Raw genomic sequence first — 13,773 nt, 5'->3', positions numbered from 1 at the left:
GGTGGGTGGATCACGAGGTCAGGAATTCAAGATCAGCCTGGCCAACATAGTGAAACCCTGTCTCTACCAAAAATACAAAAAATTAGCTGGGCATGGTGGTGGGCACCTGTAATCTCAGCTACTTGGAAGGCTGAGGCAGGAGAATTACTTGAACCCAGGAGGCAGAGGTTGCATTGAGCCGAGACTGTGCCACTGCACTCCAGCCTGGGCGACAGAGCGAGACTCTGTCTCAAACAAAAAAAAAAAGAAAGGAAAAGAAAATGGGGTATTTTATATACTTGTGTGTAACTTCCTTCTCTTACTTAACATACTTTGTGGAATTCCCTCCGAGGCAACAGGTAAAGATATATGTGAGCAATCTCTTAATGAGATTTCTGAATGTATTCTATAACTGTCTGGAAAGAGTTGGATTTGCAGGATTATTTTAGGATGACACAACCCATATCTCCATGAGTCCAGACAGACACTAACCTTTTCCATCAGCTTCTGAGACATCTTGACCACTTAAGACTGAGGCATGTGACTAAACTTCTGCCTTGCCCTTTGGCTAGAATCCCTACCATGGGGCCAAGTCAGCCTGAGCCTTCTATCTATGAGTATTCCTCAGTCTGGATCCATGTCCCTCATAAGTGGCCCCGGGCTAGAACATGCTGTTTCCACTACCATTCTACATATCATTTCAAGGATAACAACTGCAGAATGTTTACTGAACACTTATTCCTAGCAGGATTGGAACCATTACCCTCATTTTACAAATAAGGACACCGGAGGCTCCACCCAAAGTAACCTGCTCAAAGTCACACAACTTAGCAGGTATGAAGGTGGGAGTTCCTGCTTTTAACACCTGTTCTATGACACTTTTCTGGATCTGTGGTCATACTAAACATTCCATTTATTTTTTAAGCAAGACAATCCAGTTTCTCAATCATGATTCATTTGACAAGTTTTCCACATCTTGCAACCTATACAAACTTACTTGTTTTCTTTCTGTCAACCTTCGCCTATAGTAACCTTTTATTATTGTTATTTTTGTGAAAATAAAAATGCCATTTTTATCATCTTTTATTCTAAATTGCCATTTTATTTTGTGGCTTTAGAATTTTTATGAAATACTCTATGCTTTTCATAAGCAATTTGCAAAATATAGGGGCAAACTTATCCAAAGACATCTATTCAACATTTACGAGCATCTCCTTCTATTTTATCAGTGAGTGCATGTGTGTTTGGATACACACATGAATGTGTATTTCTATAGCAAAACTGGATCATTCCATAATCATTTTTAAGACCTTTACTACAGATCATTACTTTGCAAAATGGTTGTGCCACTGTACTGGCACCAATACCACATGAAATTGCCCTGCCCACATCAGTACACCCACACTATTTTACCTTTAATTTTGTTGTGGCCAGTGTGAAAAGCAGATATATTCTCATTATGTTAATGTCTATTTCTGTGATTACTAGTGAGGTAGAACATTATTTCACATGAATATTAGTTATTAACACTTCTTTTCACAATTGTTAGTTGATGTCAAATACTCCCTTTTCACTAGGTGGTCACTGTTTTGCCTTATTGATTTGTAAGTAAGGCAAATCAGTACTGATTTATTCTGTACCGACTGCATTCATTTATTCACTCATTTGACAGGTACCTGCCAAACCCCTGTTGTTTACTTCCTCCTTTGCTTAGGACACAATTCTTATCCCGTGTAGTCAAAAACACCTTTGAGGATTGCCTTACAAAAGACTTTTTCAAGTAAGTACATATATTAACATAACTAAGATCCCATTACCAATACTGATATTTTAAGCACAATTAAAACAGTACTCATGGGTCCAAGAAAGATGATAACATGTATAGGAATCTGATCTCAGCTTAAACCTCAGGGTTTGTCTTTGCAAATTCAATAAGCCAACAACCTATAACATAATTTATTACATAAAGTCTATCAACCTGAACTACTTGAAAGAATATATAGCTTATGGATCGTGAAAAGCAGGAAAGCAGAGGACTTCAACATCTAATTGACTAACACCCAATAACCCTTGACTCTTGGTTTGGAACCTTAACTAAGAGAAGATCCACTAGTAATTGAATACTATGAATTTCTAATTTTTGAGTCTTAAATTTAATTCCTCCCTAAAGGGAACAAATCCTTAATTATCAAAAAGGGTAAACGGGGGAAAAAGAGTAAACACATTTCATGAATCCTTGAATGTCTGAGAATATCTTTTCAATCCTTCACATATTAAAGACAACTGAGCTGGGTATAAATTCTTGGATTACAAGCACTTTCCCTCAAGACTCTATACACATTGCTCTAATGTTCTCTGGAATTTTGTGTTTCACTGAAGCCTGATTTTATCTTTTGTAGATAAACTGTTTCTTTTATCTGAATTGCAAAGGTTTTTCTTCCTTCTCTTTGTAAATATAAAATTTTATAAAAGTAATTCCGAGACAGGTCTTTGTTCCACAGGTGGTGGCTGGAATATGATGATTGCTTTAAATCTATACACTCAGGGCTTTATTTTCTGCTCGGAAAAATTGTTTCTAAATTAAACTTAATACTGCTTCTAACTACTCTAAAATCCTTCTCAAGAAAACCCACTATGTTTTCATTAGATCTACTTTCTATGGCTTCCATGTCTAGGAGAATTTATTACAACATTTTTGTTCTTTTTTTCTATATTCCAGTATAAGGTCTCACATGCTTGTCACCATCAATGTTCAGTTTTCCTCTGTATGTGTTCTTCTCTTTATTGACTCTACTGCAGATTTTAATTGTTTAGTATGCATATCTGGCATAAGACTGCCAGGATATGCATCTCATATTCCCTATTTATTAACTATAAAAGTTTGAGCAAGTTACTTAACTTTTCTGAGCTTAGTTTCCCCATCTGTAAATAGTGGTAATAATGATACTGACCTGTATAATCAGGGTTTTTAATTACAAGCACCAGAAAACACTCTGGGTAACTTAAGGATAAAAATATTTACTGAAAGGATATTGTACAGTTCAAGACTATATATTGCCTCACAAAGTTGAAAAAGGTACGAAAACTCATGGAACAAAGAAATTGAGATGAAATGTTCAGTGGCCAAAATAACCTGAAAGACTTTTTACTACATTAACCCCAAAATTTGTGATAAGGAACATAGAAAATCTACCACTTATAGAATTAAGTACAATGTCTGATACATAGTAAGTACTCAATAAATGTTAGCTGTTAGTCTCCTATTGGATTTCTATTCCATAGAGATCACTGATTCTCATATCTTACTCACAATTACAATTTTTCTAGATTTGTCATTTGTTTCCTGTTGTGGTAGCAGCAGAAGCAGTAGTAATAGTGGTAGTGGTGGTGGTGGTAGTAGTAGTAAGGAGAACAGAGATAGCAATCTAGCTGCATCAAAAAGCAGCAGGCCCAGTAAAGCAATGAAGGGTCTTTTTTCGCACAATGGCAGACCTGTCAGAGATGATCCATTCTTTGCATTTCTGATCTACTGGTTTTAAAGTAAGAAGAGCACTCTCCAACTCTGACAAAGGTTTTCAGTGGGAAACTGAAGTTTCATCCTGGGTTAAAAAGTTTGCTTTTAAAAAAAAACTATTCAACTAGATAAATTATTCCACATCAATAAAACACATTTGCCCAGTTCTGTAGTGCAGATCAAATGAGCGAAATGCAACAGCATTCTGTTCAGTACCCATAAATACACAAATATTTTTCATAATCTTACCTACAGGCCTTCAAATCTTCTAATCAATCAGCTTAGAATGTCAACAGCAGCAATCACTAAGATATATTTTTTCACATAATAGTTAAAAAATTTGCTTTTTCCTTATTCTTTGCTAACTGAAATAAAAATCCTGCTGTTAAGAGCTTACATTATAGAAAAATAATATTACTTATCTTATTAAGGAACAAATGAGAAAGTGGGACAATGGGAAATCTCCAGTAAGCATCGTCCCTTCCAATAGTCCTAGACTTAAACCACGGAGCGTATAAGGCAGCTAAGGTTATGAATGAAAAACGGTGTTACTTGACTCTTCAGTTGGGCATAAAGGGCTTACTTTAAAAATAATTAACAGAAGTATTTTCAAAAGAAGAGAAATCATAGCTCATGTCAACTTTGTGATGGAAAGGCATTTCTAAAGGAATACCAGAATACAGAAATACTACATATGGATGAAATAGTAAGAGTTATTAATTCTGCCAGAATAGTTTATTAGAAGGCCATAAGCAGTGGTTAAGACCTTAATCTTGGTTTAGGCTCTTAGAATGATTTGGGGAAAATTTTTAAATGAGATATATGCCTATTAGGGTAGATGATAACTCACGATGAACACTTCACTGATGCTGCGTTGCTTTATAGGAATTTTCATAAGAAAAAGACTACAAGTTAAAACACTAAACAGTCTATAAATTGAAATGTTTTGAACTCCAATTTTTAAAGGAAAAATTAAATTTTCTTTCAAGAGCCACAGAGATTGAAATTCTAAGTATACTTTTAATTTATGATAGCTATTTTCATATTTGAAATATAATTATATAGAATATAATTGCATAGGATGTTATTTGTCTTCAAGTTTCAATAATGTGTTATTTCAGTTTGCTTGCAGACTGTTTCTACTTTGTGTAACTCCTACATTATTAAGGTTTGGGTACATAAAAACTCTTAAGATTCTATAAGCTAAGACATAGATTTGTCTTTGAACTACTTGAAAAGAACTTTACATTTTAAATGATCTTTCTTACGAATGCCTGAAATAAAATAGCCATAACCCAAATTACTTTGCTGAGGTACACGCAGATCTGATCACTTTGGGAACAATACATTCATAAAATATAAACAGATGAAGTGAGACCATATGGACACATTTTTGCAAAGTAACAAAAATGGCAATTTAGAAATTGGGAGCCCCTAAACATGAAGATAGGCACTGGATAGGCTATGTTTTGCAATAGCTACGGAATAACTTTAGGGTTATACCTGAAGGGAAAAACACGTTTCCGAAATATTTTTCTCTCCAGAAGTGATTCTAAAAAGAAAAACGATCATGCAAAGCAGAGAATTCAATGCTGAATAATCCTCTCATCCATTTAATCTCATCAACTCAGCAGTCACTTATTTCAAATTTAACAGCATAAAGTTTGCATATACAGGGGGAAATTATTCCATATATTCATAATTTAACTCTGAAAAGAATTGTAAACTGGATTATTCAACTGAAAAGGAAATTATAATTTTAAAGGTGCAAAGTCATGGTTGGCTTTAAGTGTTAACAAAGAAAAATATTCTATCATTTTCAAATGTAAACGAAACAATGCTAATTCAATGGTAAAAATTAAACAAAAATATTCTATTACTTTCAAATGTAAATAAAAGCTAATGGTAATTCAGTGGTAAAAATTAAACCTAAAAATGCCTAAGTTAACAAACTTACATAAAACTGACATAATACATACTGATAGCCTGTTTAAACTAAAAGGGGGCAAAAGTACACACATTCTTGTCTCTTATGCATCAATTAATGAATATTCATAATGTGTCAATTACTCTATATTGAAGTATAAATACGGTTTGTGCCTCTGCATTCTTCTGAGAGTAGAAACTATATGAAATAGATCATCTTTATATGTCTGCTTATCCCCCTCAACCCATTCCTTGACAAAGTGCTTTGCTCAGAGTAGTCTTTGAATAAACATTTTTTAATTAATTAAAAGCAAGCTTAATCTAAGTATGGAGGCACTGTAAACATGTTTACATTTTTAGTTCATTAACTAATAAATATTTTGGGCACCTACTATGTTTTCCATGTTTGAATGTGTGATCCAGTTATGTGTGAACAGCCACATGGAGTCTGTTCAAGTTCATAGAACAGTCTTTCAAACAAACCCCTCAGTGTCAATACAACCTAAAATGATGCTTCCAATGAAATCAAAGAGAACAAATACTAAGTTATTCTGAATATATAGTTGAGGACATATAAGACTGGAAGCTTTGCTAGCAGTTCCATTCTGATCATTCATCAGACTACTGGAAAATGCAGGCAGGTAGCCAAGTGCATATGCTTGTTGTTAGCTACCTCTTGGCAGTCTAATTTTTTGATGTTGAGAAGGACAACTTCTTTGAGGAGTGGGCAGTACTCAAATACTGAATAAACCTGTTGGCCATACTCTGTAGTATTCTTTAATCACAGGGACGCTTGAGGTGGAGGACACCCTGCATCGTTAACAAAATGAAGGGAAATGTTAAATTCTGACCATGGTACATGCAACTTAAGAGGACTGATCTCCTGAGAGCCATTTTAGAGTTCAGAATTCTTGAATACAAGCCAAACAGTGTCACAAGGCTCTGCCATTTGTCCTTATTTTGAACCTCATTTTTATAATATTATGGAGATAAAGCTGTAAAATTTGATGATCCCTCAAAAACCACTGAGATCCAATCTTATCTTGGGTTAGATGCTGCAGTTCAGGCACTGAAAACTTCACCGTAGGTTACACGGTAACAATAACTGCCAGGATAATTTAGTTACCAATTGGAAAAATAACTAAGTTGCCAATTGGAAAAATCAGAAGTTTCAGGCATTGTACTTACAGCACAAGACTTCTAGTTAAGTGACAAACTATGCTTGTTTACAGCTGAAATAAAAATTCTCTCTTCTACATGTGGCTGAGGTGTGTCAGAGAGGACTATTTCATTGAAAATAAGCATAGGGGCCAAACAAAAGGAAGTTACAAAGGCAGGTGTGTAACAGCTGAGTTGTTTCAGTTCCAGAGGAATAAAGTAAATAATTGTACTGGAATTTGTTCACTTCTGGGCATTCTGCCATACAGGAAGGGTGTGTAATTACTGAAGCTAAGATATCTATGTAAAAATGAAGTAACATCAAAAGGACACAGTTGGGCTTCAGATTTTCTTATTTTATCTTCAGAAAATTAAGGATCTCTGGCTCTCATTTCATTCTTTGATATTTAAATATCACTTAAGTTAATATGGACATACTGAAGATAGAATGGTTATTTTCACAAAAGCCAGAAAATATATTGAAATTGGTATTCTCTTTAAGAGCCACACAGATGAGGAACATTGCAATTTTCACTCATCAAAGATAACAAAAGAAGCATACACTATCTAACTTGAGACCTCACCAGAGTAAAAAGAGTGCATATAAAATTAGCATATTTTACCAAATCTATTCTTTGCTTACCAGTTCATGCTATCTGGATTGGTCTCAACCTTAAATCTAGATTCTAAGCTTCTGAAATCATTAACCAAAAATATAAGAATGTGGTTTGTGGGCCAGGTGTGGTGGCTCACACCTGTAATCCCAGCACTTTGGGAGGCCAAGGTGGGCAGATCACCTGAGGTCAGGAGTTTGAGACCAGTCTGGCCAACATGGAGAAACCTCGTCTCTACTAAAAACACAAAAATTAACTGGGTGTGGTGGCAGACACCTGTAATCTCAGCTACTCTTGGGAGGCTGAGGCAGAAGAGTTGCTTGAACCCAGAAGGCGGAGGTTGCAGTGAGCCAAGATCGCACCACTGCACTCCAGCCTGGATGACAGAGCGAGAGTCTGTCTCAAAAAAAAAAAAAAAAAAAAAAAAATGTGGTTAGAGAGCCTGAAAAGTATGACCAAGTTCAAATAGAGATCTCAATTATTCAAGCAACTTTATGACAGAAGATGAACAACTCTAATGAATATTACATGTGCAATTCTACAAAACCAGAAATCAACTTGCAAAGATACTTGTGAAAGATACTCGCAAATCCTAGCCATGATTGGCCATATTGTTCTCTTTTAAAGAGTGTTTCTAAAACCAAGAGATCATATTGGAATCATTGTAAAACTACAATGTATTCTACCACTTGATAATAATACCCTGCACATGATGCTTGGCTCGCTGTTTCCTTGTGCCTGTGAGTGAGCATTCTGACACATCTAAGTAAGTTGCAGAGAGCAGCAGCAAGGCTCTGGATAAGCAGCGAATGTCTTATCAAATTCCAATTCCTCTGCATCCAAGGGTGTGCTGTGCATTTCAATGACAAATCAATCAGTTTAATCTAAGGTTTCCACAGGAAGAGGCAGGATCCTTTGAGGGCACCACATTTTTCTTTCTTTTTTTGGAGACAGGTTCTTGCTCTGTCACCCAGGCTGGAGTGCAGTGGCATGATCACGGCTTACTGCAGCCTTGACCTCCCAGACTCAAGTGATTCTCCTGAGTAGCTGGGACCACAGGCGCACACCATCACACCTGGCCAATTTTTTGTATTTTTTGTAGAGACAGGGTTTTTGTCATGTTGCCCAGGCTGGCCTTGAACTCCTGAGCTCAAGCCATCTACCCACCTCAGCCTCCCAAAGTGCTAGGATTACAGGCATGAACCACCATGCCCAGCGCTGTATTTATCTAGTTATTACATCTAAGAGAGTAAGCTAGGCACTAACCAGTATCAAGTTTGTCAGACATTTTTGAAAACTATTAGGAGATTCCTCCTTTCCTACATCTGTATTCATCATGGACTCCTGGATTCTTATTAGGAGTTGAGTTGAACAGTAGAATCTACTAAAGGATGATCCTAATTACAGCCAGCTGGTGGCTGAAGTTCTGACACTTCCTGTAATTTCAGAATCACATTACTTTGTTATTCCCATGGATTGACTTTTTATTTCTCTTAAAGCATAATTCTTAACATTTCTTTAGTAGTTACCCGTATCACCTGATACACATAACACTGGTGGATATTTTGTGACATCACCAAGATAACCACATCCTTTTATTCCCTAAACTTAACTTTCGACTAAATTGGACAGATGGGAGATGAAAGTTATGACACCTATGTCATTATTTGACCACAGATATGAAATGAAATTTTATTTTGTACTATGCAGAGATTGGATTTAAATCCTGTATCAATATGGATATAGTGCAATTCAAATTGTCTTAAGAAGAAGGTTCAGCTGAGTGACAAGTTTTCTAGGTGCTGTGAGACTCTTGCTCACAATGTTTCTGTGAATGTGGCTACAGGTTCTGTTATCTTAATAAAACCGCAAGTTGGTGACAAAGTAATCGACAGTAAGTATTATCTATTCATTCCCTGCTCGAACAACCATTTATTGCAGGTCTAATATATCCAAGGTGCTGGGAGAGGAGCAACCTGTAACACAGGTATAAAACAAGGCCTAAAACATGGCTCTATCCTCAGCTAGCTGATTACATAAATCCAAAGAAGCATACTATTAAGAGTCATGGCAGTAGTATAAAGTGCTAAAAGAGATCAGGAGAGAGATTTGACTTCAGGCTGGGTATGTTTCATCAAAAAGGCAGCGTTTGAACAGAAGTAGCAAGGATTCTTTCTGTCAAGGAGCAAGGATTTTTCTGTACCTTCGCAGGTACTCATCCACATGACTGATATCGCTGTGAGAGGTTATCACTTCATAAAAGACATTGTAAATTCTAGCATTATGCCAAAGAACAAGGAACAGCTAGCTTCTGGCACTGGAGGATTCTAGGGAACGCATAGCCCAGTGAAGAAAGATTTCACTGTTTTATGACACTCTATGTCCAATTTCAGATATTTAATAGACTAACGGTTTGTTAACAAGACTGCTATTGGTTGCTTGCCATTTCCTTTCCTACCACTTACCATGAATTGCCCAAGGGGAGTACGTGTGAGGTATTTTACTGGCTTAGATATACTTTACTGAAGAACCCAGACTTTTCCTCTCAAAATTCAGGTTAATTTTATAAGATACTACTTTGCAATTCCTTAACCAAGTGCCTTGACATTATGTTTGGGGTTGCAATAAATTAGCATGTTCATAAAATTTATTTTTATATGCTCTTTCTCATAACATATACATAAAATTGTATGTTTATGTATACAGTTTTTGTGAGATCAATATGAAGTTTTTAAAGTTTAGTGTCTGCATAAGTAAACTACTGTCACAGCATAAACAGTGCTCAATATTCAAAGTTTGTCTTCTGCTATCAATGTCCAAAAAAAGGGCTCACTGAATCTTTAGTGTGGTTACAAGTAGAACCACTAGCTCCTCCTAAGAGGAGCCTTTTCTTCTTATGCAGAAATGATGATGACAATCGTAATGTTAGCCCTTACTAAGTGCTAGGTACTGTTGTAAGCATTTTACCTATGTTAATTTAAGGTCCTCACTATTATTATCTGCATCTTATAAATGAGCAAACTGAGAACAGAAAGGTTAAGAAATCTTTCCAAGATCACATGGTTAGCAGAGAAAACAGAATTTTATGTACCCAGTTGCATTGATAGGGTCCCTTCCTTTTGTGACCTAAGGAAATATCATTCCTAAGACACAGCTACCACTAAGCAAGTTCTGTTATTTGAGATCACAGAGTGGATACCATTATGGCATGGCAGTGACGCTTTTTTTAAAAATAATAATTATGGGCCAGGTACAGTGGCTCACACTTATAATCCTCACACTTTAGAGAGGCTGAGGCAGGAGGACTGCATGCGGCCAGGAGTTCAAGACCAGTCTAGGCAAGGTAGTGAGACCCCCATCTCTACAAAAAAAATTAAAAACTAAAAATTAGCTGGGCACAGTAGCACACACCTGTAGTCCTAGCTACTAGGGAGGCTGAGGTGGGAGGATTGCTTGAGCCCAGGAGTTTGAAGCTGCAGTGAGCTAAGAAGGTGACACTGTACTCCATCCTGGGCAACAGAGCAAGACCCCAGCTCTAAAAAGTAATAATAATTATGCATCCCATTTAAGAATATTGCTCTTTTGGATATAAAACATGACCAACATTTATTGCAATTGCATGTAACAGTGGGCTAAGAGTGTCACACTCTGACCAGTAAATTTTAAAATCAAACATATAAGGTGAATGGTAATTAGTTTTCTTACTCGGATCTAACTTTTCTGTGCTCTATCCCATTGGGTAGATGATAGGAAGTGACATATTTCAGGAGAGTCTTAAGAAATTTTTATTCCAACTATATTTTGCCTGGTGCCACAAAAATTGCAGGGGAGCTATTTAAAACCAGGAGAGTATCTTGGAAAAAGACACAGATGTGGTATCCTGGGTTAAACAACTGAAATGCTAAGTACTTACAATTTTTAAAAGAAATTATGTATGAAACGGCAAATATATATTAATGAACTCCAATTTCTCAGGATAGGAACAGAACCAAAGACTAGAGTATAGCATCCCACTAACTAAACAATTATATATAATAACTGTTTTAATGAATAAGATGAATACATTTTTGGCTGCCTTGAGAAGCTGAACTCTTCTTAGCACTTCCCACAAAATACTTATTCAGAACACTATTTACTGCCAGAAGACAAAATTTTGAAGTCATTTGAGGCCATCAAGGAATTCTAGTGTCAAAATCTTAACAAGTTTCCTTATTTTCTTACATGTAGGGTATATGGTCTCAAGGTACAAACAGACATTCCCATTGCTATGTTTACTGCATGCAGTTAATAGTTTTAAGTCATTTCTAAACATTTTGATAAATTTACCACGTTTCACCAAAACACAGTATATACTAAGAGCCCCAAATAAATCTGAGGCTTCTCATCTTAACAGCTCCGTGGGTCAAATCTTGACAACTATGAAGTGCTATCGAAGAGTCCTTTTTTCTCTCCTAAAGATAACAGAAGCTTAGACACTTTATAGTTTGGTGGAAGATGAAAATTGTACTGACTATATCTTGCACCTTCTCAAACTCTTTGTGGAAAGTTTAAAAACTTCAAATTTCATTGAGGAATAAAAAAAATGTTGACATCTTGTTACTAGAATAAACTGAAATAATTTTTCTTGAAAACACAGTTCTAACGTCAGACATGTGTCACGGTTATAGAGCAATCTTTCATGCCACATTCCAAGTTACGGCAAATAGTACAACAATAAGGTAATAAATGTTTCCTCAATCTTCATCATCATTAGTCATTTGAGTTACTGATACTGACTTTCAAAGGAATATCCCAGCAAATACAACATTACCTATCTTGAGAAAAAAACATCTAGTGGCTTAATTATAAGATGTTTTAAAAAAACTTAATCTTAGATTATTTCAACAAAATAACCCTCACAGGGGACACATAATGTTGTTTTGGAGAGAAGCAGGGAAAAAAAAACAAAAAAAACCATCTCTGGAGCTTTAAATTTACATTTACCTTATTAAGCTTTTAAATCTTAAGAAATTAAAATCGCAGAATTCCAATTTCTCTAAGCACAACTGATAAGACCTAATATAGAAGGTTACTTGAGTTTGAAGGATAAAGAGTATTAATGCCTTAAAAAAATCAACATAAACATGACATTGAAGCAAACTGGCACAGTTCGACAAGTTTTAGAACATTAGCTCACAAAATGAATATACTTAAATTTAGACAAACACACAAATACAGCCTTTATCCAAAAATCACAGAGACAACCCTATATACTACCTATGTTAAAATGTTCAAAATACCTAACGCTATTACAGGCCTCAGGTTGCCAGAGTCCTGATAGAAAAGTCAGCACTGAGAACTATGCTTTACACAGCTTTGCGTGCATGCACACACTCTGCAATGTGGGAGAGACAGAGACACCGATCACCATCGAGATTGTCCTTACTTGCAGACGCACAAGTATCCTGCATGTTCCGATTCTGACTGGCACCTGGAGCGGCTCTACATGCCAGTCATCCCAATGTACTCAGGGATGTAAACACCTTATAATTAGAAAACGTGAAGGCGTCAAGGACGTTACACAAATTTAAAACATATCCAAAGATTAATTTTTTAAAGGCATTAAAGAAATAATTCACTGCAACTTTCAATACGAGGATGTACCTGCTCCTTCACGGATGCTAGAATAGTGGTGGCTGTGGTCTCGGGTTCCATGCCTGGGCCAGTGGAGGCAGCTTCCTGGCGGGTCTGTGGTTGCCCCTCCTCCACCAATGAGGCCTGCTCAGGAGCTGGCATTCCTCCTGCAATCAAGCAGGCAAAGGGTTAACACTTTCTTCTGGGCTCCCTTGCAGGAACCAAGGCTTTACAGATGGCTCCTAGCAACTACAGTAGACTACAGTCTACACACCATGATCAAAAACTTGTGAAATTGCTAAATTTTCTAAACAGGTAACCAATAAGTAAATATGACTAACTTATCAAGAAACTAAATAATAAACATTCTAGATTGCTATAGGGGTCTGTTTTCAAAGTAATATGCACACAAAAAGACATCTACAAATGTTAACTGACATGAGAAGAATGTTTTACCAATTGCAGAAGAGGTTTTTGCAACAGAAAAGAAAAAAAGAGTTTAAAACCTAAAGAAGGCTTAAAAATAAAAGTCTGCTTATTTAAAAGAAATATAACATATTAATAACTAGCAACAAGGTCACCCTTGGTGGAGTCTTATAGCTAGCTTGGTTTCTTTAGAAGAATCTGATTATTCAAAGATAACAATAACTAGGAATGTGGTGTTGAAAAGAAAATCTATTTTTTAGGCCCACAGCTTATGATAGAAGAATAGGTTCTTGGCAGCAGATAGAATGCCTTTCCTAAGACAACACATAGTGAGAGCAGTGTGTTTGTCAAAAGACTTACTGACCTGATATGGACTTTCTACAGTTTTGGAAAATAGGGGGAAACGATGATTAGCATAAAATGTTATTAAAATTTTAATAACTCATTTACATGTCAGTCTCTCTGTCTTCTAGTGAGTACAGTCTTTATCATACCATGAAACTAGCCTAGTGCCTGGCACATTAAATGGTATTCAATTAATGT

General features: G+C 36.1%; 1 protein-coding gene across 6 annotated transcripts in view; it reads right to left on the bottom strand.

Moving 5' to 3' along the window:
* Positions 1-13,773, bottom strand: part of PKP4 (plakophilin 4) — a 224,596-nt gene that overhangs the window by 143,051 nt on the left and 67,772 nt on the right. For all 6 annotated transcript variants that reach the window (XM_031008474.3, XM_055380205.2, XM_063694857.1 and 3 more), the window contains one exon: positions 12,835-12,971. In XM_031008474.3, coding sequence (XP_030864334.1) covers positions 12,835-12,966 — 132 coding nt within the window. In that variant the 5' untranslated portion in view covers positions 12,967-12,971. Of the gene's footprint in view, positions 1-12,834; positions 12,972-13,773 lie in introns of those variants that run through there.

Source organism: Gorilla gorilla, chromosome 11, assembly GCF_029281585.2.
Source record: "Gorilla gorilla gorilla isolate KB3781 chromosome 11, NHGRI_mGorGor1-v2.1_pri, whole genome shotgun sequence".
Lineage (NCBI taxonomy): Eukaryota > Metazoa > Chordata > Mammalia > Primates > Hominidae > Gorilla > Gorilla gorilla.
Note: the sequence above shows the minus strand (reverse complement) of the source record. Positions and strands in the feature narration are given on the sequence as shown.